We start from the raw sequence: 20718 nt of genomic DNA, 5'->3' as shown, positions 1-20718 counted from the left end.
TGCCAACGTTATTGCAACAAAATAATTCTGCCATGCATGAGCACTACAAGAGTCTCATTGGACATCAAACAAAGAGCAGACAGATTGTACTAACACATAGATCTTTACACTTGCCCTTCGTGATTGAGGCATGTACTCAAAATAGAATTTTGCATTAAGGTCTAGTTTACTTAGATGTGGCCTTAAACATATGGATTAGATATTTCAGAAAAACTAACAAGAGCTCACATAAACTCATGATTTTGTTACTTTACAGCATTGGTCATGTGCACAAAATTTTGCGATCAATTTCGAAACTTCATTTAGGGTTATTTTTGTTCCATACTACCTAGGCTAGTTGTTCCAACTCTCACCCTACAAAATGTAGTGCTTTATGCTCTGATATCGTTTGTTAGATTACCGGTGGTGAAGTTAGCAAATGCTCAAGTATTCTATGACTCTTCTCAAACATTTTTGCATACGCAAGTTATTTCTCTGGTATCATAAGCCCTCTCGGTTATGAGTTTGAGGGTAAGTCGCACAATGTAAAAATGTGTAATACCGTTTGCCATTACTAGTGTAGCTAGCAAATGCTCACCTTAACCCTATCTTATGACTAGTTGCCATTAACCCAACTGGATCACTCACAAACATAAGGGAGGATACATATATCATAAAATCTACTCCTCCACTCATTGTTCGGGAAAAATGTGTCTCAGCTTAATATCATGCCATTTCCAATTTAAAAAATGCCAGTTGAGGACAAGGGTAAAAGGAGAAATTCTGCCCCAAAATAGAGAAAAATAGTGTTAAAAACCCAAAAAATACCCCTAATTTTTCTAAAATTTCCTCTTGGCAATGACTCAAGCAAAGGAATTTTGTATGTTTCGAAAAATGATTTTTCCCAAACACTGCCTCCATTGGTCTACTACTGTTGTATTAAGCACAAGACTCCCAAATCTGCCACTGAAGGCTAATGAATTTGAAAAAAAAAAAATAAGGTTATTGAATATGATTTTGTTGAAACTGGCATGTTGTTCAGAGTGCCTTGAAAAAAAGTAAAGCTCAAACATGTAAGACTTCCTTCAGCCTCTGGATCGTTCCGTGTATTCCTGCACTAGAGCTGCAAATAATGTCGTCTGATGCTCTAGTAGCCTTGTCGGGCTATCATACTCCTTCAAATGACCTACAACAATGAGAGGCAGAGAGAATATACACAATTAGTGTATCTATAAAACATGCAAACAACTACATTTATGTTAAAGACGTGAATTCTAATCTATCCACAGGCCAGGCATTGCATATGTACCTAGGTATGGTGGGGGAAAGGGCTACCGGCAGGCCCTTGCCCCCTGTCACATCTAGCTATTACACATATATTAAATTAGCACATGAATCATATATCCATACCTGCTTCAAGAACCATAACCTTATCACAGTCCATTACACTAGGTATCCTGTGAGCAATGCTGACAACGGTACTCCTTCCAAACTCCTCCCTGATGATATTTTGCAGCAGGAGATCTGTTTGAGCATCTACAGAAGCCGTGGCCTCATCCAGGAACAAAATGTGGCTCTTCCTGAGAAGTGCTCTTCCTAAACACAACAACTGCCTTTGTCCCACACTCCAATTCTCCCCATTATCTTGGACTGCATTCATTTGCAAAGCATCAATTTGAAGCAACACAGCACTTTACTTTCACCATATCAATACACATTAGCTATTAGAATGCCAGAATTCCTTCGAAGTCCGAAAGAAAACCAAATAAGTACAATCCCTTGGTAACAAATTCATTCATACAAGCTACCTACCTGTTGCATCCAGTTTTCCACCCCTCGACTCAATGATGTCTCCAAGTTGGCATTTTCGTAATCCCTGATAATGCCATTTATCACATCAATGATCCATCATCCTTGAAAATACGTATCAAGATACACATAAGTTCTACCACAATTCCCACTTTCTTAATTATGATAACATCATCAGATTCTCCAAGCCTGGCTAGGTGCGGTGGGGGACATGGCACTACCGACCCTGACCCATGGGGAGACAAGCAAACGCCCTGCATTTCACCGTACCTAGCCAGGTATGTAGAGGATATTTTGTAGAAGCTCATGCTGTTGAACACTATGGAAAAATGCTCAAACCATATTGTAAATAAATAATTTTACGCATACTGTGTGCAAAAACATCACCTCCCATATAGCCTCGTCTGTGTGGGCGTTTAAAGGATCCATGTTTGTCCTTATGGTGCCTTCAAACAGCACAGGGTCCTGTGGGATAATACCCAATCTTGTTCTCAAATCATGGAGCCCCACAAATGAAATGTCCACCTCGTCAAATAAAATAGACCCACCAGCTGGTTCAATAATCCGAAACAAGACTTGAATTAGAGTTGATTTTCCACTCCCAGTTCTACCCACAACACCTATCTTCTGTCCACCCATAATGTCAACAGATATTCCTCTCAAGACCAAGGGCATAGATGGTTGATAACGGGCCTGCACCAATTCACAAAGAAAATTCTTGTTAATAGATTGATGAAACTTTCTTAATAATTGCTAAATCATAAAGACAGCCATTGCACCACAAAGTTTTTGCCATTTTCCCTTGTGGGAAAGAGCTAGGTGAGATAGGGATCAAGGGGATGCCAACCCGGGGAGCGGAAATGGATATATATATGTGTATAGATACACACACACACACACACACACTTTTTTACGATAAGCCTGGATTGAATTACTAGTGGGAAAACTCAAAACGAGGAAAACCCACTAAAGAAATATACAAGAACGGGAGCGTGAAGAAGCTCCACAGAACGTGGCTAAAAGCATTCAATGATACACATGAAGGGGAAAGTCAAGCACATCAAAGTAATTGACGAAGGGAAGCTTTGAAAAAAGGAAAAGGCTCCACACGCTGATGCTGAAACATGGCAATGTTGTGGCGATGCCAAAATCTGACCCACGTGAAGAAGAGCGCATAAGAACCAAGAAGAGCTTCGACTCTACCCAAAAGCCAGAAGTGTCTCCCAAAAAGCCCTCACAAAGAAATGGATCCGAAGAAGACCTGAAATGCGAACGATGAGAAAGAACAATCCATTATCATTCACAACATCCTGAATCAAGAAAATCCCCTTTTGGGAAATTCTTGACGAGGTTGCGTCAAGGTGGAAGAGAAAACCATACTCCAATGAAGGCTTTCAAAACGCAATGAATACCCTGAAGAGACCAAACTCCAATGAAGGCTTTCAAAATGCAATGAATTCCCTGAAGAGACCAAACGACCATGCCAAGATGGATGCACAGTAACAGCCTTCCAATCTGCGAGCAAACTACGGAAATGGGGAACCTGGAAGAGACCCAGCAAGTTTGCCAAAAATAACTTCCCGAAAAGATGGTTGCCAATGACCAAAAGAGGTGGAGATACGTCCACATAAATCAGCAATTATGTATGTCCAAGGCTGATGCTGAGCCATGAGCATTGGGAGCAACATAGCTTTCCGAGCCAAAACATGATAACACAAGTTGAGAATATTCATCCTCCCAAGCGTTTTGGGGGGCACAACTTCTCCATGGAAGAAGAAGAAGAAGAGAGTTTTAACGTCGTAGGAAACTATCCGAAGAGACCTTAAATATCTAGCCAATGAGGAGTTGAACTCAAGACCTGTTATTCAAGAGGGAAATGGCATGACCAATCTACCACACTTGGGTGATAGAAAGCAAACACAACTTTTGTTCGGTAATTAGTCTTCCACAAATGGGCCAAAATATTGGACATAAGGCAAGACAAGATGAGACAAGGCCATCGCCTGCATTATCTGTTGTACATCATCTCTATGATTCTTAGGCATTAACAACAAGTCATGTGCATAGGCTTGTCCCACAAAATCCTCTCCATAGGGAAAACACAAGCCATGCATGTCACGTGACACATCCCAACCCTATGTGTCTGTGGACAAGCTACACCACAGCAGGGTTCAGTCATTCCAGTCAGTCTAGATTTAGCAGTGATCTAGCACTTTTGTGAGTCTATTCGTAGACCGTGCATGCCCAGTCACTAAGTGTAGATGCATATCCTCTGGTTGCACACAACATGATCATCAGTATTCCCTTTAGAACCCTTCAGATTCAGTCACAGATTCAGTCAGGGGAATTTTCTAGTGCATTTAGCCTATTTTTCCTATTTTTGGTTATTTTCACTTATTATTTTTAAGTGACTTTCCAACAAAAGTAGGTAGGGCAATTTTGCTAAGTTAATATATAAGCAAACCCAAGTTAGCACTAAATGGCAGAAGATTTGGCAGAAGAGGCAGTAGGAGCTTCCCGCTCAACAGACAACTTCTCACCAGAACCCATCAAGGACCATCAAGACCCCTTGGCGTTTTTGGATTTCCCAGCCTCGCCTACCCTCAGACCTGGCGTTTTCCAACATTGCTTCATCGCCAGCCTCATCAGCATTACCTAGCGACTCCAGATCCCCAGCATCGCCATCAAGTCCCAATTTGCTAGCGTTTTTCCACTTCAAACTATAAGCGTTTTTGGTCTCCAACAAGCCCAGCATTTTGGCAAAGGACACAGGCAACCTATAGACGGCTGGATAGTTTCATTGTGTGGGAACTTTCTCTTATGAGACGGGCAGTGAATTACTTAGTAGTTACTATGGTAATTACTACAGTAAACCTCCTGCTGTCCGCCACGTCATCACTTTAAGACAGTCCTGCGCCTCATCAGCCTGACTATGCTCCTCCTGTGCCTCAGTGTCAGTCATCTTCTCTTGCTTGGGGTCAGACTCTCTTCCTGACTCCTCAGGAATAGGGTCAACACGAATGGTGGATTTCCAACCACAACTGGATTTAGGTGCCATTGCTGAAAACTTCCAACTGGGAGAAGAGTCTTTCAATCAACGAGCTTCAGCTCGAGCCACCGTGATCGCCAAAATGGAATTGGAGCTGATCTCTTGAAACAGCTAATTCCAGTGTTAGAAGATTTCAGCTACTAATGTGAGAAGATTTCAGACAATAGACTGGACAGAAATCAGAAACTAGATTGAAATTCGGATACTGGAATAAGAATCAAACTTATGTATTGGAAATAATGTTCAGATTCAGATTCAGAATACTCGACAATAAGTAAGTGTAGCTGGAATATCTGTCATGATTGGGATTACAGATAAAAGATTATAGTGAATATGATTTACAGAAAGAGTACAGCCGACAACAACTGCCAATGATTCTCAAGTACAAGTGTAGCCAAAGTGCTAACCCAAATGATAACAATTGCCAACCCGATTACTATGTAATGGGCCCTATTTATACACTTCAGGTTTACTGTAGTAATTACCATAGTAACTACTAAGTAATCCGTTGCCCGCCTCATAAGAGAATGTTCCCACATAGTGAAACTATCCAACCGTCTACAAGCCCAACGTTAGTGCTTTTCAGCCCTAGCCGCATCAGAAAGGCGGCGTTTTCAGCCTATGGTACAGCAGTAGAAACAGTCCCAATTGGTTGCAGAGGAACCTCATTTTCAGCCATGAAAACGCAGCCAAAACAGTCATTTCCAGCCACCGAAACAGTCCCGAAATTCAGCGATTAGAAAACCACAGATTTCAGCCCTAAGGTCGTCGTCATCGTCGTCGGCATAGTCCCAAAGTGCATCAGTCCATTGCATTCATATTGTACCACTTTGTGCAATCTACAGTAGACCACTCTCGCCGACGAGAGTGGGGCCTTCGGAGGAGGGTTTTACGTCGTCTCTGGTGTCGTATCTCTCTTCTTTCTCTATCTCTCAGTCTCATACACTTGCACGCACAGAGTCCATTCACTTTGTTTGTGATCATAGCATTCTCTCACTAAGAACGGGAGGCTCTCCCTTCCCTAAGAACTAAAAGAAACCTTGAGCACAGTTCGGAGCACTCATCTTGAGCAAAGCGCAAACAATCATTCCGCTGAACCTAACATTGGTATCAGAGTTTTGGTAGTGTTCTGTATCACTCAAGGAAAGAACCACAAGAACCACAAGAATTTTTTTGCTTGTTGAGGTCGCACAAACCCAAGTTCGCTTGGGCGTGTCAATTCCTAATCGTGTTTTTTTGAAGAGTGACAGGAATCGGAAATCCCAAGAAAGAAGGGCTTGTCCAACCTCCCCTTGTGTCTCTTTCACTCATTGAGAGCGGACCGTGCACTTAGCGGCCGGCCAATTGACGTGAGGTGGGAATAAGCAACCTTGGTGTGAGCGCAAGGCCGCCAAGGGGTGCGCCCGCAGAAAGGAGTAGAACTCGGGTGAAGAGAAGATCCTTCTCCAACGCGATTTGCAAGCGAAAGAACACCCTAAGAACCTCAAGATCCTCAAGAACCCAAGAACCAAGACCCACAAGAACCCAAGTTCCTCGTGAACTTAAGAACCCAAGACCCCCAAGAACCCACGACTTCAGAATGATCATCACTCGAAGCGGAATGGATACTTCACTTGGAGGTGATGAGCATGAGAGAGGCGAAGAACCCACCAAGAGGTTTTTCTGACCCTTCCCCATCTACGACACCGATTGCACTAACTCTTATGGAGGCTTTCGACAAGAGGACGATGGACAAAAAGTTAGAAGACAAAGCAAGAGATGCCGAACGAGAAGCAGAAAGAAAAGCCTACGAAGAAGACATGGCAGCCATAAAGCGCCAGTACCAAGAAAGAATGGCAGCCATAACGCGTGAGAGCGAGCAAGCACGCTTGGAAGCCAAAGCAAGAGAAGCAGAATTTGATCGAGTGAACAAAGCAAGACAAGCAGAATTTGATCGTAAGAACAAAGCCCTCAGAGAAAAGAGCGACCACCACAAAGAGTTTTGGCGACTCTATTCTCAAGTTCAAGCACAGATGCAAGAGATTTGGGGAAAGGAGACTCTCTCAGTCTCTTCTTCTCCAAAGCATGATACACAAGATTTGCATGATTGTGAAAAGCATGATACACAGGATTTGCATGATTGCGAAAAGCATGATACACAGGATTTGCATGATTGTGTAAAGCATGATAATGATTTGATTGACAATGATTTGCATAATGATTTGGATGACAAAGACAAGCATGATGATTTGCATGATCAAGATGTGATTTCTCACAAGCATGATGATTTGCATGAAGATGATGTGATTGTTCACCAGGATGATGTGTTAGTGGATGCTTTTTCTAGCGAAGCTAACCTCGTTGTAGATTCGATCAATCACGAAGAACCGATCTTGGCTTTCGAGTCGAGGTCCAAAGAACCCCCACAGGACGATTCGTTCATTCAGGAAGAAGCGATCTTAACTCTCGAGCCTAAGTACAAAGAACCCTCACAGGAAGTTATATGTTCGCATGATTGATACGCACGCATTGTTCAAATGTTTCATTTGTGATCGTTTCCTTTATTTCAGTCAACATCGTTATGTGATCTCTTTTCCTAGGCATGACATATTGTATATTGAGCACGTTTCTCTCATGGATGAGCACGAATGTATGCGGATTGTTCATGAAAAGCAGAAAAGTATGCATTCAAGGAAGTCACATTCCATGTCTCTTCCTTGGGATGACACAATTTCCGAACGAGCACATGAAAGTATGAGCACCAAGCATGGGAATTTCCATTGTGTTTTGCCACACTTGATTGCTGTAGATCAAACAGAAAAGATTCGATCTCATTGTTTGCATGTGTTTGATAAACGGTTTGTCACTCCGTCTCTATTTCATCTACATTGCATACACAGTCTTTAGAGAAGACAAGTTTCCTTCACTTTACATGGAATGGGTATGTTCATGTTTTTGTGTTGGAAGTGGTTTCAGGAATTTTCAGCCATGGAGATTCTTGAAGAAGAACGAAGCATGACTCTCCGCGAAGTTGAAGTATTGAAGGAGCCACAAAAGACTTTGTGTCGCTTTCGGCGCGGCCCAAAGAAGCAAGCGTTGCAGACCTTTATGAAGTTCAAGTACAGCACGACCCATACATCAGAGTGGGTCGCAAAAGAGTCCCTTCCAGGATTCCGGATGCTATTGGCGATCTCCCTCGACGCCATATAGTTCGGTACCAGTACCTCACTTTGAAAAGGAGGGGATGTCACCTGACACATCCCAACCCTATGTGTCCATGAACAAGCTACACCACAGCAAGATTTAGTCAGTCCAGTCAATCTAGATTTAGCAGTGATCTGGCACTTTTGTGAGTCTATTCGTAGACCGTGCATGCCCAATCACTAAGTGTAGATGCATATCCTCTGGTAGCACACAACATGATCATCAGTATTCCCTTCAAAATCCATCAGATTCAATCAGGGAAATTTTCCAGTGCATTTAGTCTATTTTCTCTATTTTTAGTTATTTTCACTTATTATTTTTAAGTGACTTTCCAACAAAAGTAGGTAGGGCAATTTTGCTAAGTTAATATATAAGCAAACCCAAGTTAGCACTAAATGGCAGAAGAGGCAGCAGGAGCTTCCCGCTCAACAGGCAACTTCTCAGCAGAACCCATCAAGGACCATCAAGACCCCTTGGCGTTTTTGGATTTTCCAACCTCGCCTACCCTCAGACTTGGCGTTTTCCAGCATTGCTTCATCGCCAGCCTCATCAGCATTACCTAGTGACTACAGATCCCCAACATCACCATCAAGTCCCAGTTTGATAGCGTTTTTCCACTTCAGCCTATTAGCGTTTTGGTCTCCAACAAGCCCAACGTTTTGGCAAAGGACACAGGCAGCCCAACATTAGTGCTTTTCAGTCCTAGCCGTGTCAGAAAGGCAGAGTTTTCAGCCTATGGTACAGCAGTAGAAACAGTCCCAATTGGTTGCAGAAGAACCTCATTTTCAGCCATGAAAACGCAGCCAAAACAGTCATTTCCAGCCACCGAAACAGTCCCGAAATTCAGCGATTAGAAGACCACAGATTTCAGCCCTAAGGTCGTCGTCGTCGTCGGCATACTCCCAAAGCGCATCAGTCCATTGCATTCGCATTGTACCACTTTGTGCAATCTAAAGTAGACCACTCTCGTCTGCGAGAATGGGGCCTTTGGAGGAGGGTTTTACAACGTCTCTGGTGTCGTATCTCTCTTCTCTCTCTATCTCTCAGTCTCATACACTTGCACGCACAATGTCCATTCACTTTGTTTGTGATCATATCATTCTCTCACTAAGAACGGAAGGCTCTCCCTTCCCTAAGAACTAAAAGGAACCTTGACACAGTTCGGAGCACTCATCTTGAGCAAAGCGCAAACAATCATTCCGCTGCACCTAACAATGCAAGTGGCCAGAGGCCGTCAATTGGTCAAGGCACATCAACAAAGGATGAGTGGCAATGGCATACAACAACACAATAAGAGGGTATCCCTGGAGCCTGAATGTCATGTGCACCACAGGCTTGGGATGCCACATGGGGATGCTACACCGACTACAAGCCACAGTAAGTCTAGGAGAAGTCTAGGCGATGATATATAGATTAGTCTATTAGAACTTACTAACCAACTGCATAACCCTCTTGCATAAACAGTTGTACATGCTCGTGCCGGATGTTGTTACACTGAGGTGGCGAAGAATATAAATATCAAAAATTAAACTTTAAGCTACCATTCAGTAGGTGTGACACACATCCCGTCTAGAACTCCCTTTTAGGGGCCCTGTCCGATGCTTGTGTCTAATAACCTTAAGAGCAAGTAGCCGTTGTTGGATAGATAAAATTGAAGATGTCCAAGACATTAAATGTCCACTCATTGATTCATTTCACAGTAAACCTCCATATACCTAGCTACGTACAATAGGCCTCCAATTCTACAGCTGGCAATCCCCTGCTCCCCACCGCACCTATCTAGGTATTCCCTCTGGCGTACGGAAGCTCATGGTGTGGGCAATATTGTGGGAATTTTTTCTGATCTCCTAATTAGGTCTCCCCAATCTCGCAAAAATGAAAATCCTTTCAACACATCTTAAGTGCGTAAGCGAAGAGTGAGTTTAGGAAAAGAAAGACCCATGAAAATGAAAAGTCAAAAACTTTTTGTGCCCATATATAAAGAGATGGTCAAATATACATTGATACATGTGTTTTTTTATTTTCTCTTTAGCGCTTTCTTCTCTTTAGATCGTGTCCTTGCACTATATAGGTAGCGAATATATATTTTTGAAGCCATTAGGAGTGCAATTAGAAGGTAGACAACCAGGAGACGTCAAGGTCAGCAAGAAGAGCTCTCTCTCTCTCTCTCTCTCTCTCTCTCTCTCTCTCTCTCTCTCTCTCTCTCTCTCTCTCTCTCTCTCTCTCTCTCTCTCTCTCTCTGCTGCTAGATCTTTAAGGTCTCTTGGGATAGTTTCCTACGACGTTAAAACTCACACTCTCTCTCTCTCTCTCTCTCTCTCTCTCTCTCTCTCTCTCTCTCTCTCTCTCTCTCTCTCTCTCTCTCTCTCTCTGTGTGCTGCTAGATCTTTAAGGTCTCTTGGGATAGTTTCCTACGACGTTAAAACTCTCTCTCTCTCTCTCTCTCTCTCTCTCTCTCTCTCTCTCTCTCTCTCTCTCTCTCTCTCTCTCTCTCTCTCTCTCTCTCTGTGCGCTTTTTGTGCAAGCTATCTTCTCTTGGCAGGTGATGGCAAACACAAGTGTGTATGTGTGCGTTACTCTGATAGGTAGGGAGAGAGGACCTCTATATGGTGCCATGAACATTGGGTGGATTTGACAAGCGCTGCCAGAGCACCCGAATTTACATTTTGTCTACATTTACAAAACCATGTGGATTTCCATTATTTTCAAGAAGCACGCTCTGCCAAGCGAGGTGTCACCGTCGATTCAAGTCTCGTGGTGGGGTACATTCAAGGCTCCGACTTAAATTCACATTTTGTTTGCTCCGAATTTACCAAACTTCCTGAATTTGCAACAAGTACATTCGATGGTCCGATTTTGCCCGTGCCCTTCAAATGCACCCCCACGCTTGATCCCCTCAATATTCTGGCGTGCCATATAGAAGAAGAAGAAGAAGAAAAGAGTTTTTAACGTCGTAGGAAACTATCCCAAGAGACCTTAAAGGTTTAGCGACGAGGAGAGTTGAACTCAAGACCTGTTATTCAAGAGGGAAATGGCATAATCAATCTACCATGTTACGTTAGAGAGGAGGGAGAATACTAATCCCCTACGGATGGGGGAGCTGACGAACCGAGGACTGTTGCAAGAGTGTAGGGTGTGTGTGGGTAGAGAGAGAGAGAGAGAGAGAGAGAGAGAGAGAGAGAGAACAGCTCGAGAGAGAGAGAGAGAGAGAGCAGCGCTCTCTCTCTCTCTCTCTCTCTCTCTCTCTCTCTCTCTCTCTCTCTCTCTCTCTCTCATATCCCCCCTCTTCCACGTCAACACCCTACAGAGAGCTTACGCCTAGCTCGTAGAATCTCATCATCCTGCCACTCCCTCCCTGCTCTCGTGACTTGCCCTGTATTGGCAGCAGATAGAGTATGCAGGCGATACACACATAAAGGAAGCTGCCTACTGGACAGAAAGACACACTAGAACCTTTTGCTTTGGAACACGCAGCAGCATAGCACTGCCGTCGTGCCCACTGACGCACACTTCACAACAAGCTGTAACAGCAAGTGACTTCTAACTACGTGCCACAGAGAGAGAGAGAGAGAGAGAGAGAGCTCTGCGCAGCACACAGATCCCTCCGCCCCTCCTCGAGCTGAAAACTTTCGCAGGCATTTAGCCTTCCCTCCTGCCGTACACCGCCCTTAGAAATTTACACTTCCGGACATGTGTGTGTGTGTGTGTGTGTGTGTGTGTGAGAGAGAGAGAGAGAGAGAGAGAGCGCTGACCTCCTGCCTGCGGTTGGCCCTCTTTCTGTCTGCTGTCATGCTCGCAAACAGACAAACTCCCCCCTGCATGAGAGAGATGTGCTTCGAGGGCATAAAAGAACCGTGTACAGCGAGGAGATAAGAGTCGGTGGGCGTCCTTTAGAACAGTCCAGAACAGAGCGAGGAGATAGTCGGTAGGCGGCTTCGACCAGAGAGGGGCAAGAGGGTTCTGGATACTCTCCACTCGGTGGCCACCTGCAAGAGGGTTCTGGATACTCTCCACTCGGTCGAAGCAGCGACAGGCAGGTTGGAGGCTAACGAAGGCGGCTGCCAACAAGCTGCTGCCATCACCATAGGCGCCGTAGAGGTAGGTGCAGGGCTGGTGCGAGATGAGGGTACACAGGAGCGTGCAGCTAGGGGCTTTGGGGAGGGCGGAGTAGAGACGGTCGGGGCAGGCAGCGATGCAGTTTTTTGGTTGTGGGGGGGGGGGGGGGGGGGGGGGGGGGGGACATCCTTCCTCTATAGCGCGGGCCAGAGGAGACAGTGAGACACGTACATTTGGAAAGAGAGGGGGAATATTCCGCAGAATCCATGTATGTGTGGACGATTTGATTAGGACATCTAAAATTAATGATTCATCACATACAGTACAAACTTGAAAAACCAGCATGTGAAGAGAAATGAAGTCAACATGCTTACTTTCAAGTTTCGAATGCTTATGTTTCCTCTTTGTGGCCAGTCTTGGTGCGGCACACTGCCTTCTATAGTCAATGCCGCTTCACTTGGCAACCTTGTGTATTGCAAAACACGCTCCACTGAAACCATCTTGTTCTCAACTGTACAGCTAAAGAAGACAGATGCTGCTATTGCAGTGTTTAGAGACAGACCATAAGACAGAGAGAGAGCTGCAGATGCTGCAAAAGCAAGGCAGACTTTTGAAGGTAAGGATCCCAGCGAGGAGAAGTGATTAAGAGAATGCTCTGACTTTTTGAAGTAATACCCGTTGTGATAAAGCTCGAGGGGAGAACTACAAGCATGAAGGCTGATATGCATAGTACGAGTGATCCAATTAATTCAAGCCTGCATCCAAGCCAGTCGTTAGCTGCATTGGAGTGGAAGTCCATCTTTAGATTCGTATTTACACGGTCCACATTCATATTAGCAAACTCCTCCTCCTTTCCGAATGCTCTGATGACAATGAAGCCAGCAATAGTTTCTGTAAAATGGTGAATGACAGGAGCTTTGGTAACTGAGTCAAGCCGAGAAATCTCCCTCGAGGATCTAATGTAGAAGGCCTGTGCAAAATTATGAACTCAATCAGCAAAACGCGCTACACTATTCTGAAGCTACACCCTCAATCTGCATGAACAAGTGCATCCCAAGCACGCATGTAAAGTACACATGCAATATGTACATACGGGACTGCATGGAACAGAGAGATGCATATGCCAGCATACTTACTTGATATTGTCTGTACACCCAAGCCAATGGCACTATCACAAATATCACTGGCCAAGTAACCACACATGTCACAATTAGAGCGCTGATTGTTGACGAATAGAGTGTCACTGCTAAGCCTATACAAATAGGCAGCACGATATCCAAATTCGCCTGATCCGATGATGACTGGAGCAATTAAATCAAAGACAATAGGTCAAGCTCACATTAGTGACTAAGACAAGTACTAGGCAGGTAAAAACAGACAGACTTTGCTCTTACTTATACATACAAAGGTGGAATTTAGTATGAATTAATTAATTGGTTATGGTAGAGGAGCCTCACTCGGGTAAGTATTCTTCCTGTTGGCGTGGTATCGAAAAAGCTCATAGGGGCTCTGAAAATATTTGTCAGCATGTTTACAAAGAATGTTTGAGAAGATTTAAGACCAAATAAAGCCATGAGTACTACTCGAATAATGGTGAACACCCAGCTTCCCGCAGAAAGCAGCGAATACACGGTTAGGAATAGGGTTGCATTCAATGGGGTCTGTGATGTCTCGTGCGAAAGCCAGAAATCACTGCATATGGAGAAAGCCTGTCTGATGATCTGCACAGCCAGTAATAAAAACACGAACAAAACTCCAAAAGCACTTGTCAAGAACAGCCAATAAACATTCCACCCCACCCTTCCAGTCTCCCTCTTCTCATCCTCAACCAGCTTTCCTGGCACTTCCTTTGAGCTAGTGGCCGTCAACATTGAGTCTGAGCTTCTGCTTTGCGTAAGACGCTCATGTGAGCTCACACGCCTAAGTAACTTGATGCTTTCAGCAATAGATGTATCGGCATCTCTAAACTGCTCTGCCAACCTTGTAGGCTGCTCCGCCTCGTCAACTACCCCGATTGCCATCTTGTGAGATGCTACCAAAGCTCCAAACTCAGCCCCTGCTCTTAAAAGATCATCATACTTCCCTGATTCTTCAATTACCCCATTTTTCATCACCTGCAATGTCAATATTCAATTACCAGTACATTGAAGGCCTGAGGTATCTACAAAAAATTTATAATTTTGATGGGATTGTAGTGGAAACAAGGTTGCAAACGCTGTGATTGCGCTCACAATTGGTCCTCGGAATTCACACCTCTCTCTCTCTCTCTCTCTCTCTCTCTCTCTCTCTCTCTCTCTCTCTCCTTTTTCAGTACCTTTTATTTCTGGAACTCAGACATTGTATCATATACACCATGTTGTAACTTTTTGGTCTCATAGGCCATTTTGGCCTTTTGAAGACGTTAATATTACATTTGATTTCATTTCTCTCTCAATTTGGAGTTGGAGTGAGACGGAAGAAGAGGGCATTTCTGACTCCACTAGAGTAGGATCTATATCGGCTATTCTTGAGTCAGGATTCAGGTGAGGCATGTAGACTCTCCACGAGCACTCCACCCTCCTGTCATCACTTCACATAGGTCTGGGGCCAGTATGCATCATCCTTGTACACAGTGCCTGGACAGCCACCTCTTCCCGACCCCCCAAGCCGTGCCCACATACATGTGCTTTTTCCACCGCTGAGATGGTGAAGAAGGCCATTGAAAGAATTGAGGAGTGGGAGAGCATGTGATCATGATGGCTTGGTGGCAGAACATTTTATACATGCCAGGGATTTGCTCGCAGAGCTTCTAGCGATGATGTTCAACCATGCCATGTATGAGGGCCTGCATGATACTACTATTGTGCCTATCTTCAAGTCAAGAGACCCTATGGAGCTTCGGGAATTATCACACTATTATGATTAGACGCATACTGGCACGGTTGTACGCATCTATTCTTGAGAGGCAGCTGAGTCGATGGGCAGAGCGGGAGAATGTACGAGCCGCAAGGCAGGCAGGGTTCAGGAGAGGCTTCTCTATTCTTGATCACATTCTGACCTCAGAGCCATTGTTGAGGAGGCAGCTCACATGGGAGACAAATTTATTGCAGCTTTGTGGACTTCCGCAAAGCATTTGACACAATACCCAGAGCTAGATTGATGTGCAGGCTACAGGAGAAGGGAGTGCCGACAGACCTGATTTGGGGGATCATGGCACTATACATGTCAGTAGTGGGACATGTACGCACGTCAGAGGGGTTATATACTTTAGTTCACTCCACTATCGGGGTGAAATAGGGATTCCCACTCTCTCCTACATTATTTGGTATGTATGTGGATGAGGTTTCTTGAACGAGATGGTGATAGAGGCAGCTCACATGGGAGACAAATTTATTGCAGCTTTGTAGACTTCCGCATAGCATTTGACACAATACCCAGAGCTAGATTGATGTGCAGGCTACAGGAGAAGGGAGTGCCGACAGACCTGATTTGGGGGATCATGGCACTATACATGTCAGTAGTGGGACATGTACGCACGTCAGAGGGGTTATATACTTTAGTTCACTCCACTATCGGGGTGAAATAGGGATTCCCACTCTCTCCTACATTATTTGGTATGTATGTGGATGAGGTTTCTTGAACGAGATGGTGATAGAGGTGCTCAGTTGGTAGGGACATGGATTCCACTACTATTTTATGCTGATGAAATTGTGTTGATCTCTGACTCTCCAGAGGGGATGCAGCATCACTTGTATGCATTGCACAGGTTTTCTCACAACAATGGCTTGTTTTTCAACCTTGGGAAAACCAAGGTTATGGTGTTTAACACCAGGATTGGGAGATCAGCATCGGCATTCACATACGGACATGAGATAGTGGAGTATACAGATGCTTACACTGATCTCTAGTGGGCCTATATTTTCACTGAGGAGAGCAGCAAAGACTAGATCGACCGGAGCCTATGCAACATTGGGTGGATTGGAGAGGATGTGTTCACAGATTCAGTTTCAAGAGCCTAGACGAAGCTCTGGCATTTTGACACTTTGGTGGCTTCTGCATTGCTATACAGAGTTTCGATATGGGGGCATTCCGTGGACCAGCATGGGAGGAAAGGTGGCATTGATGGATGGGGAGGCATGGAGAAGCCTTTGGGCTCTATGATCACAAGGCTTATTAGAGCTTTTTGTTTGGTTTTGTTTTAGGAGTCGGGTTTGGGCACTCTCGACCGTTCCCCCTATACACCAAAAAAGTGCACAAGAAGAACGACTGAGACTATGCTCCTAGAGCAGACACTTTTGTCATTAGTTTCCTCTGGACTACAAGAGGCTTTGCTTCCTAGGATTATCTACACTCTTAGGACAGTGCCCTTGAGAGACCCACTTCGCTGACTAGTTATGGGGGCGACAGCGACCAAGTACCTCTGTTCAAAGGCCCAAGTACTGCGGGACTTGCTTCGGTCTTCCCTTCGGAGTTTCCTCCTCCGGGTAACTTATCGTTCACCACGCTAAACTACCCTTGTAACCCAACGGTTTACCCCTAGGAAATGCCATACCCGCTTGAGAGGGCCTCGACTCACATGTGGCGTCCGCTAAGGTTGGTGGTGTCTCCCTTTGCACCTCTTAATCCCTTTTTGGTGAGGTTGACCCCCCGGGCCCCCACTGGGGCAGGACACTTGAGTTACTCTAGTAGCTCATTTCGCTTCGCTCGGGGAGAATGACGTTATTTTCCTCGGACAGGATCGGATTCTAAAAAGCATTGGAAGGAGGGCATTATCCCTCCATCCGCATATGCAGAGCACCCAATTCCAAAGGTCATCCCCCAGGTCTTGGCTCATTAACTTACCTTATCCAGGCTCGTTTGCTCGCTCATTTGAGGCTGTTAGGAGAGTCAACAAGCAAAATCAGCTCATCGGTAGAAAGGAGTCCCTTAATTCTCTTGAGGAAGTTAGGTACTTCTAGGACCCATGTTTCCCCAACTGCATCCAAAATATTATTTATAATTTTATATTTTATATATATATATATTAAAGAGACGAGGCGATCCAGGGCAACCGTGGTGGACTCCCCATTGCACCAAAATCGAATCCGACAACAGGTCCATATGTCTGACTTTGACAGAGGTGGACCTTCCCAGAGACGGATATGCCTGCTTAGCACTTGAGTCCTCTCAACAATTAGTTGCAAGGAGATATAACATGCTGGTATGGAGAGATGACACCATGGTTTGAGCTACATGGATTCAGCATGAACAAATTGCTCCCCTTCCACTACTCATTAGATGCCCCCTCTTTGACTCTTACACAGTCCAAGATCACCACTCATTCGTGAGAACCTGACTCAGCTGGATACCAAGAGGAAATAATCTTAATGTCATTACTACATGTAGAAAACAGCTCTTCAACCATTGCTAGAGAGGGCCTACTGCCACACTAACAATGAATAAAAGCAACACAACCAATTAAATATTATTTCTTGAAAGACGAAAGCACTTACTACCTAGTAGCAAGTCAATCTCATACACTTAAGGAGCCTGTCACAATGAAAACAGATTAATAACAGAATAAATTTTTCCTCCTGTGGAGATATCTATTTCCCTCTCAATTTTCAAACCAGCACAATTGCTGGAATTTGTCAAATACTGGCTGAATGGATCACCTTGCATGGTCTCCCTCGCGTATAAGCTAGAACTCTTCAACAACTGCTTGGATCATAATCGTTTGCCAAACAGCGATGACCTCCCCGCAAACAGAATACATATGGATGGGTGCAACTCAATTTTTGTTTTTGCCTAGACGACACTCACTCATGGACAGGACTACAGAACACCCACTCACCATCCTCCTACGCTTAGCGACATGGTAGCTGATCCTATGGAGACAACTCCACCGCTCTGTTGTGTGGTGGATAGAGATACTTACTAGGATAAGATCAGCTTTGCGGAGAAATTCGACTTGATGTGTCACAAGGACTCTAGTTTTCTTTTCCAAGGCTCCAAGCAAGCAATCCTGCAAAAGCTTAAGCAGTCAGCAGACTTGATACTCAGCATTTGATCATAACCATATTAGCACATTAACCTTGAATAGGGCAGACCCCGTGTGTGCATCCAGTGCGCTGAATATATCATCTAGGAAATAGACATCAGAATCTTGATATACTGCCCTAGCTAGCTGAATCCTTTGTTTCTGTCCACCACTAAGGTTAATGCCTCTTTCACCTATCTCTGTTTCATCACCAAACTCGAACAAGTCTATATCTTGCTCCAAGGCACATACTTTGATGGTTCTCTGATACTTGGCTCGGTCCATTGGCAACCCAAACAAAATATTTTCTTGCACCGTCCCACTCTGAATCCATGCCGTCTGCGGAACATAGGCAGTTGTACCATGTACCTCAACCTGCAGGCACAGCAGTAGAGAATATCATGTACGTGAAATGACATTATGCTCTCAAACAATGCCATGAAGACAGAGGAAAACAACTTACGCTGCCATTTAATTTGGGGATCTCACCCAATAAAGCTGCCAGCAAAGAGGATTTGCCCATCCCGACCGTTCCCACTACAGCAACAAAATGATCCTGTGGTACCTTAAAATTGATGTCAGAAAGAACAGGGTTAGGTTCCTTCTCGTCCCATGCGAAAAATCCATGCTCAACAATAATAGCTGGATGGCCAGGCTCACTAGGAGCACCTCTCTTTACGTAGCCTGCTAGCTCGTCACTTAGAAAGTACTTGTCAAGGCGATCAAGAGAAGCAATGGCCTGGGACACCGAGACGATTGCTTGCGGGAAAGTACTAATAGGTTCGGACAGAATATTAAATATAGAGATTACTGTAAAAGCTTTGGCTGCTGTAAAGTCAGTCTTTAGAAATATGCAGACTGCGAAGGAAACGACGGCCACAATCGAAGTCGACACTGTCAGCAAGGCTATGTTGGCTGCAACAGCATACTGAAATTTTTCGAGGCTCTTATACTCAGCCTTCCGGCAATCTTCCACTTTATTTTGGAAAAACCTCTCCCAAGCTTGCAGTTTGATGATCTTCATATAGTTGAGCGCCTCTGTAGTAGACTTCAGTCTTACATCCTTCTTCATCATCACTTCGATTGAGTACTTTGTTATAAGCCTGCTGTTGTTGCTGATCAAGGCTGCAAGGACAATCATGGTTGCAAGCCCAGCGAACATGGCTATGCCAATGGCGCTGTAGAGTATGCAGAGGGCGATGAGTAATTGCAGAGGCAGCATCCACGTGTTGTGTAGTTGCACAATGGAGTCACTGATCTGTTGAACATCCACGGACATGTAGTTGACGATTTGGCCAGCGCCGTGCGACTGTCGTGATGAGTTTGATAATTTGAGGCCTTTCCTGTAGATGCTAGTGATGAGACAAGACCGGATTGTCATACCCAGCTTCATTGATAGAAACTGGTAATGGTGGGTAGAGAGGACTTCCACACACTTGGACACTAGAAGGATGAGAACAAGCATAAACCCTTTGCTATAGTATCTGGGGTTACTGTCAAGGAAATCTGAGAAGCTTTGAATCAGAGTAGGCCCAACATACATGGACACGGCCTTGCAAAACGCAAGAGACGCCGTGAATAGAAACTTCCATTTGAAGGACCTAATGAGAGCTGTTCTTGTTGGGTGGTGCAGATGATTAGCTTGGTTGGCACGAGGCCATTTTGACTGAAGCAACGAGTATAATCTTTCGGCCCTGTCATCGGGAGAAAGCTCAGGGATATCCTCTATTTGAAGGGTTGTTTTGGCCCCTTTAGACAATACAGGGTTTAGCCATACCCAAAATACTCTGTTTAGTAAGCCAGCTTTGTAAAACCCTGTGAGATTTGTAGCCTTGAGCTCTTCATTGCCCCCTCCATTACAGCTATTTTTCAGTAAAGGCGTTGCAAGGTTGCTTTCCATATTCTGCTCTTGCTTGGGCTATATTAGGCTAGCTAACTAGGATCCATTCAAAGCCATGAAAGAAGGTGAAGAAGTAGAGTACGTACGCTTTCCTGTACGAAAATGCACCAAAGAAATTAGTTCGTTTGGACAAATTAGGACTAATATTACAATGTTGATTATATGAGATTACAACAAATAGGTTTAAGATTTTACCTTCCCTTCCCGAGCAATGGCTGCTCTTTCAATGGCCAGCGTCTTCAACGCCATTGCCAGCCCACGTCGTATTCTAGTTTAGCGCTCCGAATCCCGAGTCCCGACTAGAAGGCCACTTCGTGAGCTCTCAACATCCCAAACCTTCAGTTGCAGGCAGGTTGGTCAATGGTAACTGTAACTGCGGGGGACACTATGACATATGTTGGTGCGTGAGACTCGTGGGGTATGCTCGTTTCATGTGAGCTGGCCCCTCATTGATGTCGAGCGTCCAAAAGTTTTGAAGTCGCCGCGACTCGCTTTGTCTATTAGTGATGGCATGTCCATTGCCTCCCCTTTTTTTTTTCTTTTTCTTTTTTTTTGAGAAAAGTGTAAATTAGAATAGCAAAAACAAAAAAGAGTCAGATAGGGGCCCCAACAAGGAATAGCTAAAGGAGGAGAGAATCCCTCATCCAAAATCTTATGGCAGAATAGCTATGCATTATTGCCTCTCTTCTTTGCTAATAATGCCTCTCTTCTTTGCTAATAAAAAATAGAAGGTTATTTTTCAAA

At 44.5% G+C, this 20718-nt stretch overlaps 1 protein-coding gene across 2 annotated transcripts; it reads right to left on the bottom strand.

The window, feature by feature from the left end:
- Positions 1-845: 845 nt before the first annotated feature.
- On the bottom strand, positions 846-20348 carry LOC147447657 (ABC transporter C family member 14-like). Of its 2 annotated transcripts, XM_086523389.1 has the most exons (12): positions 20170-20348; positions 18538-20066; positions 18129-18449; positions 17973-18059; positions 13534-14190; positions 13213-13377; positions 12752-13046; positions 12451-12665; positions 2176-2481; positions 1792-1855; positions 1390-1629; positions 846-1165 (listed from the first exon to the last, which is right to left on the bottom strand). In XM_086523389.1, exons 2-12 carry the CDS (start codon positions 19972-19974, stop codon positions 1065-1067), a joined length of 3888 nt encoding a protein of 1295 aa, XP_086379515.1. In that variant the 5' UTR covers positions 19975-20066; positions 20170-20348; the 3' UTR covers positions 846-1064. The 2 variants fall into 2 exon arrangements, with proteins under 2 accessions (XP_086379515.1, XP_086379516.1); XM_086523390.1 differs by lacking the exon at positions 13534-14190.
- Between the last annotated feature and the right edge of the window lie 370 nt (positions 20349-20718).

Source organism: Adiantum capillus-veneris, chromosome 11 (assembly GCF_014529385.1).
Source record: "Adiantum capillus-veneris isolate H3 chromosome 11, ASM1452938v2, whole genome shotgun sequence".
Taxonomy (NCBI): domain Eukaryota; kingdom Viridiplantae; phylum Streptophyta; class Polypodiopsida; order Polypodiales; family Pteridaceae; genus Adiantum; species Adiantum capillus-veneris.
The sequence above is the reverse complement of the archived record's forward strand: the minus strand, read 5'-3'. Positions and strand labels throughout refer to the sequence as shown.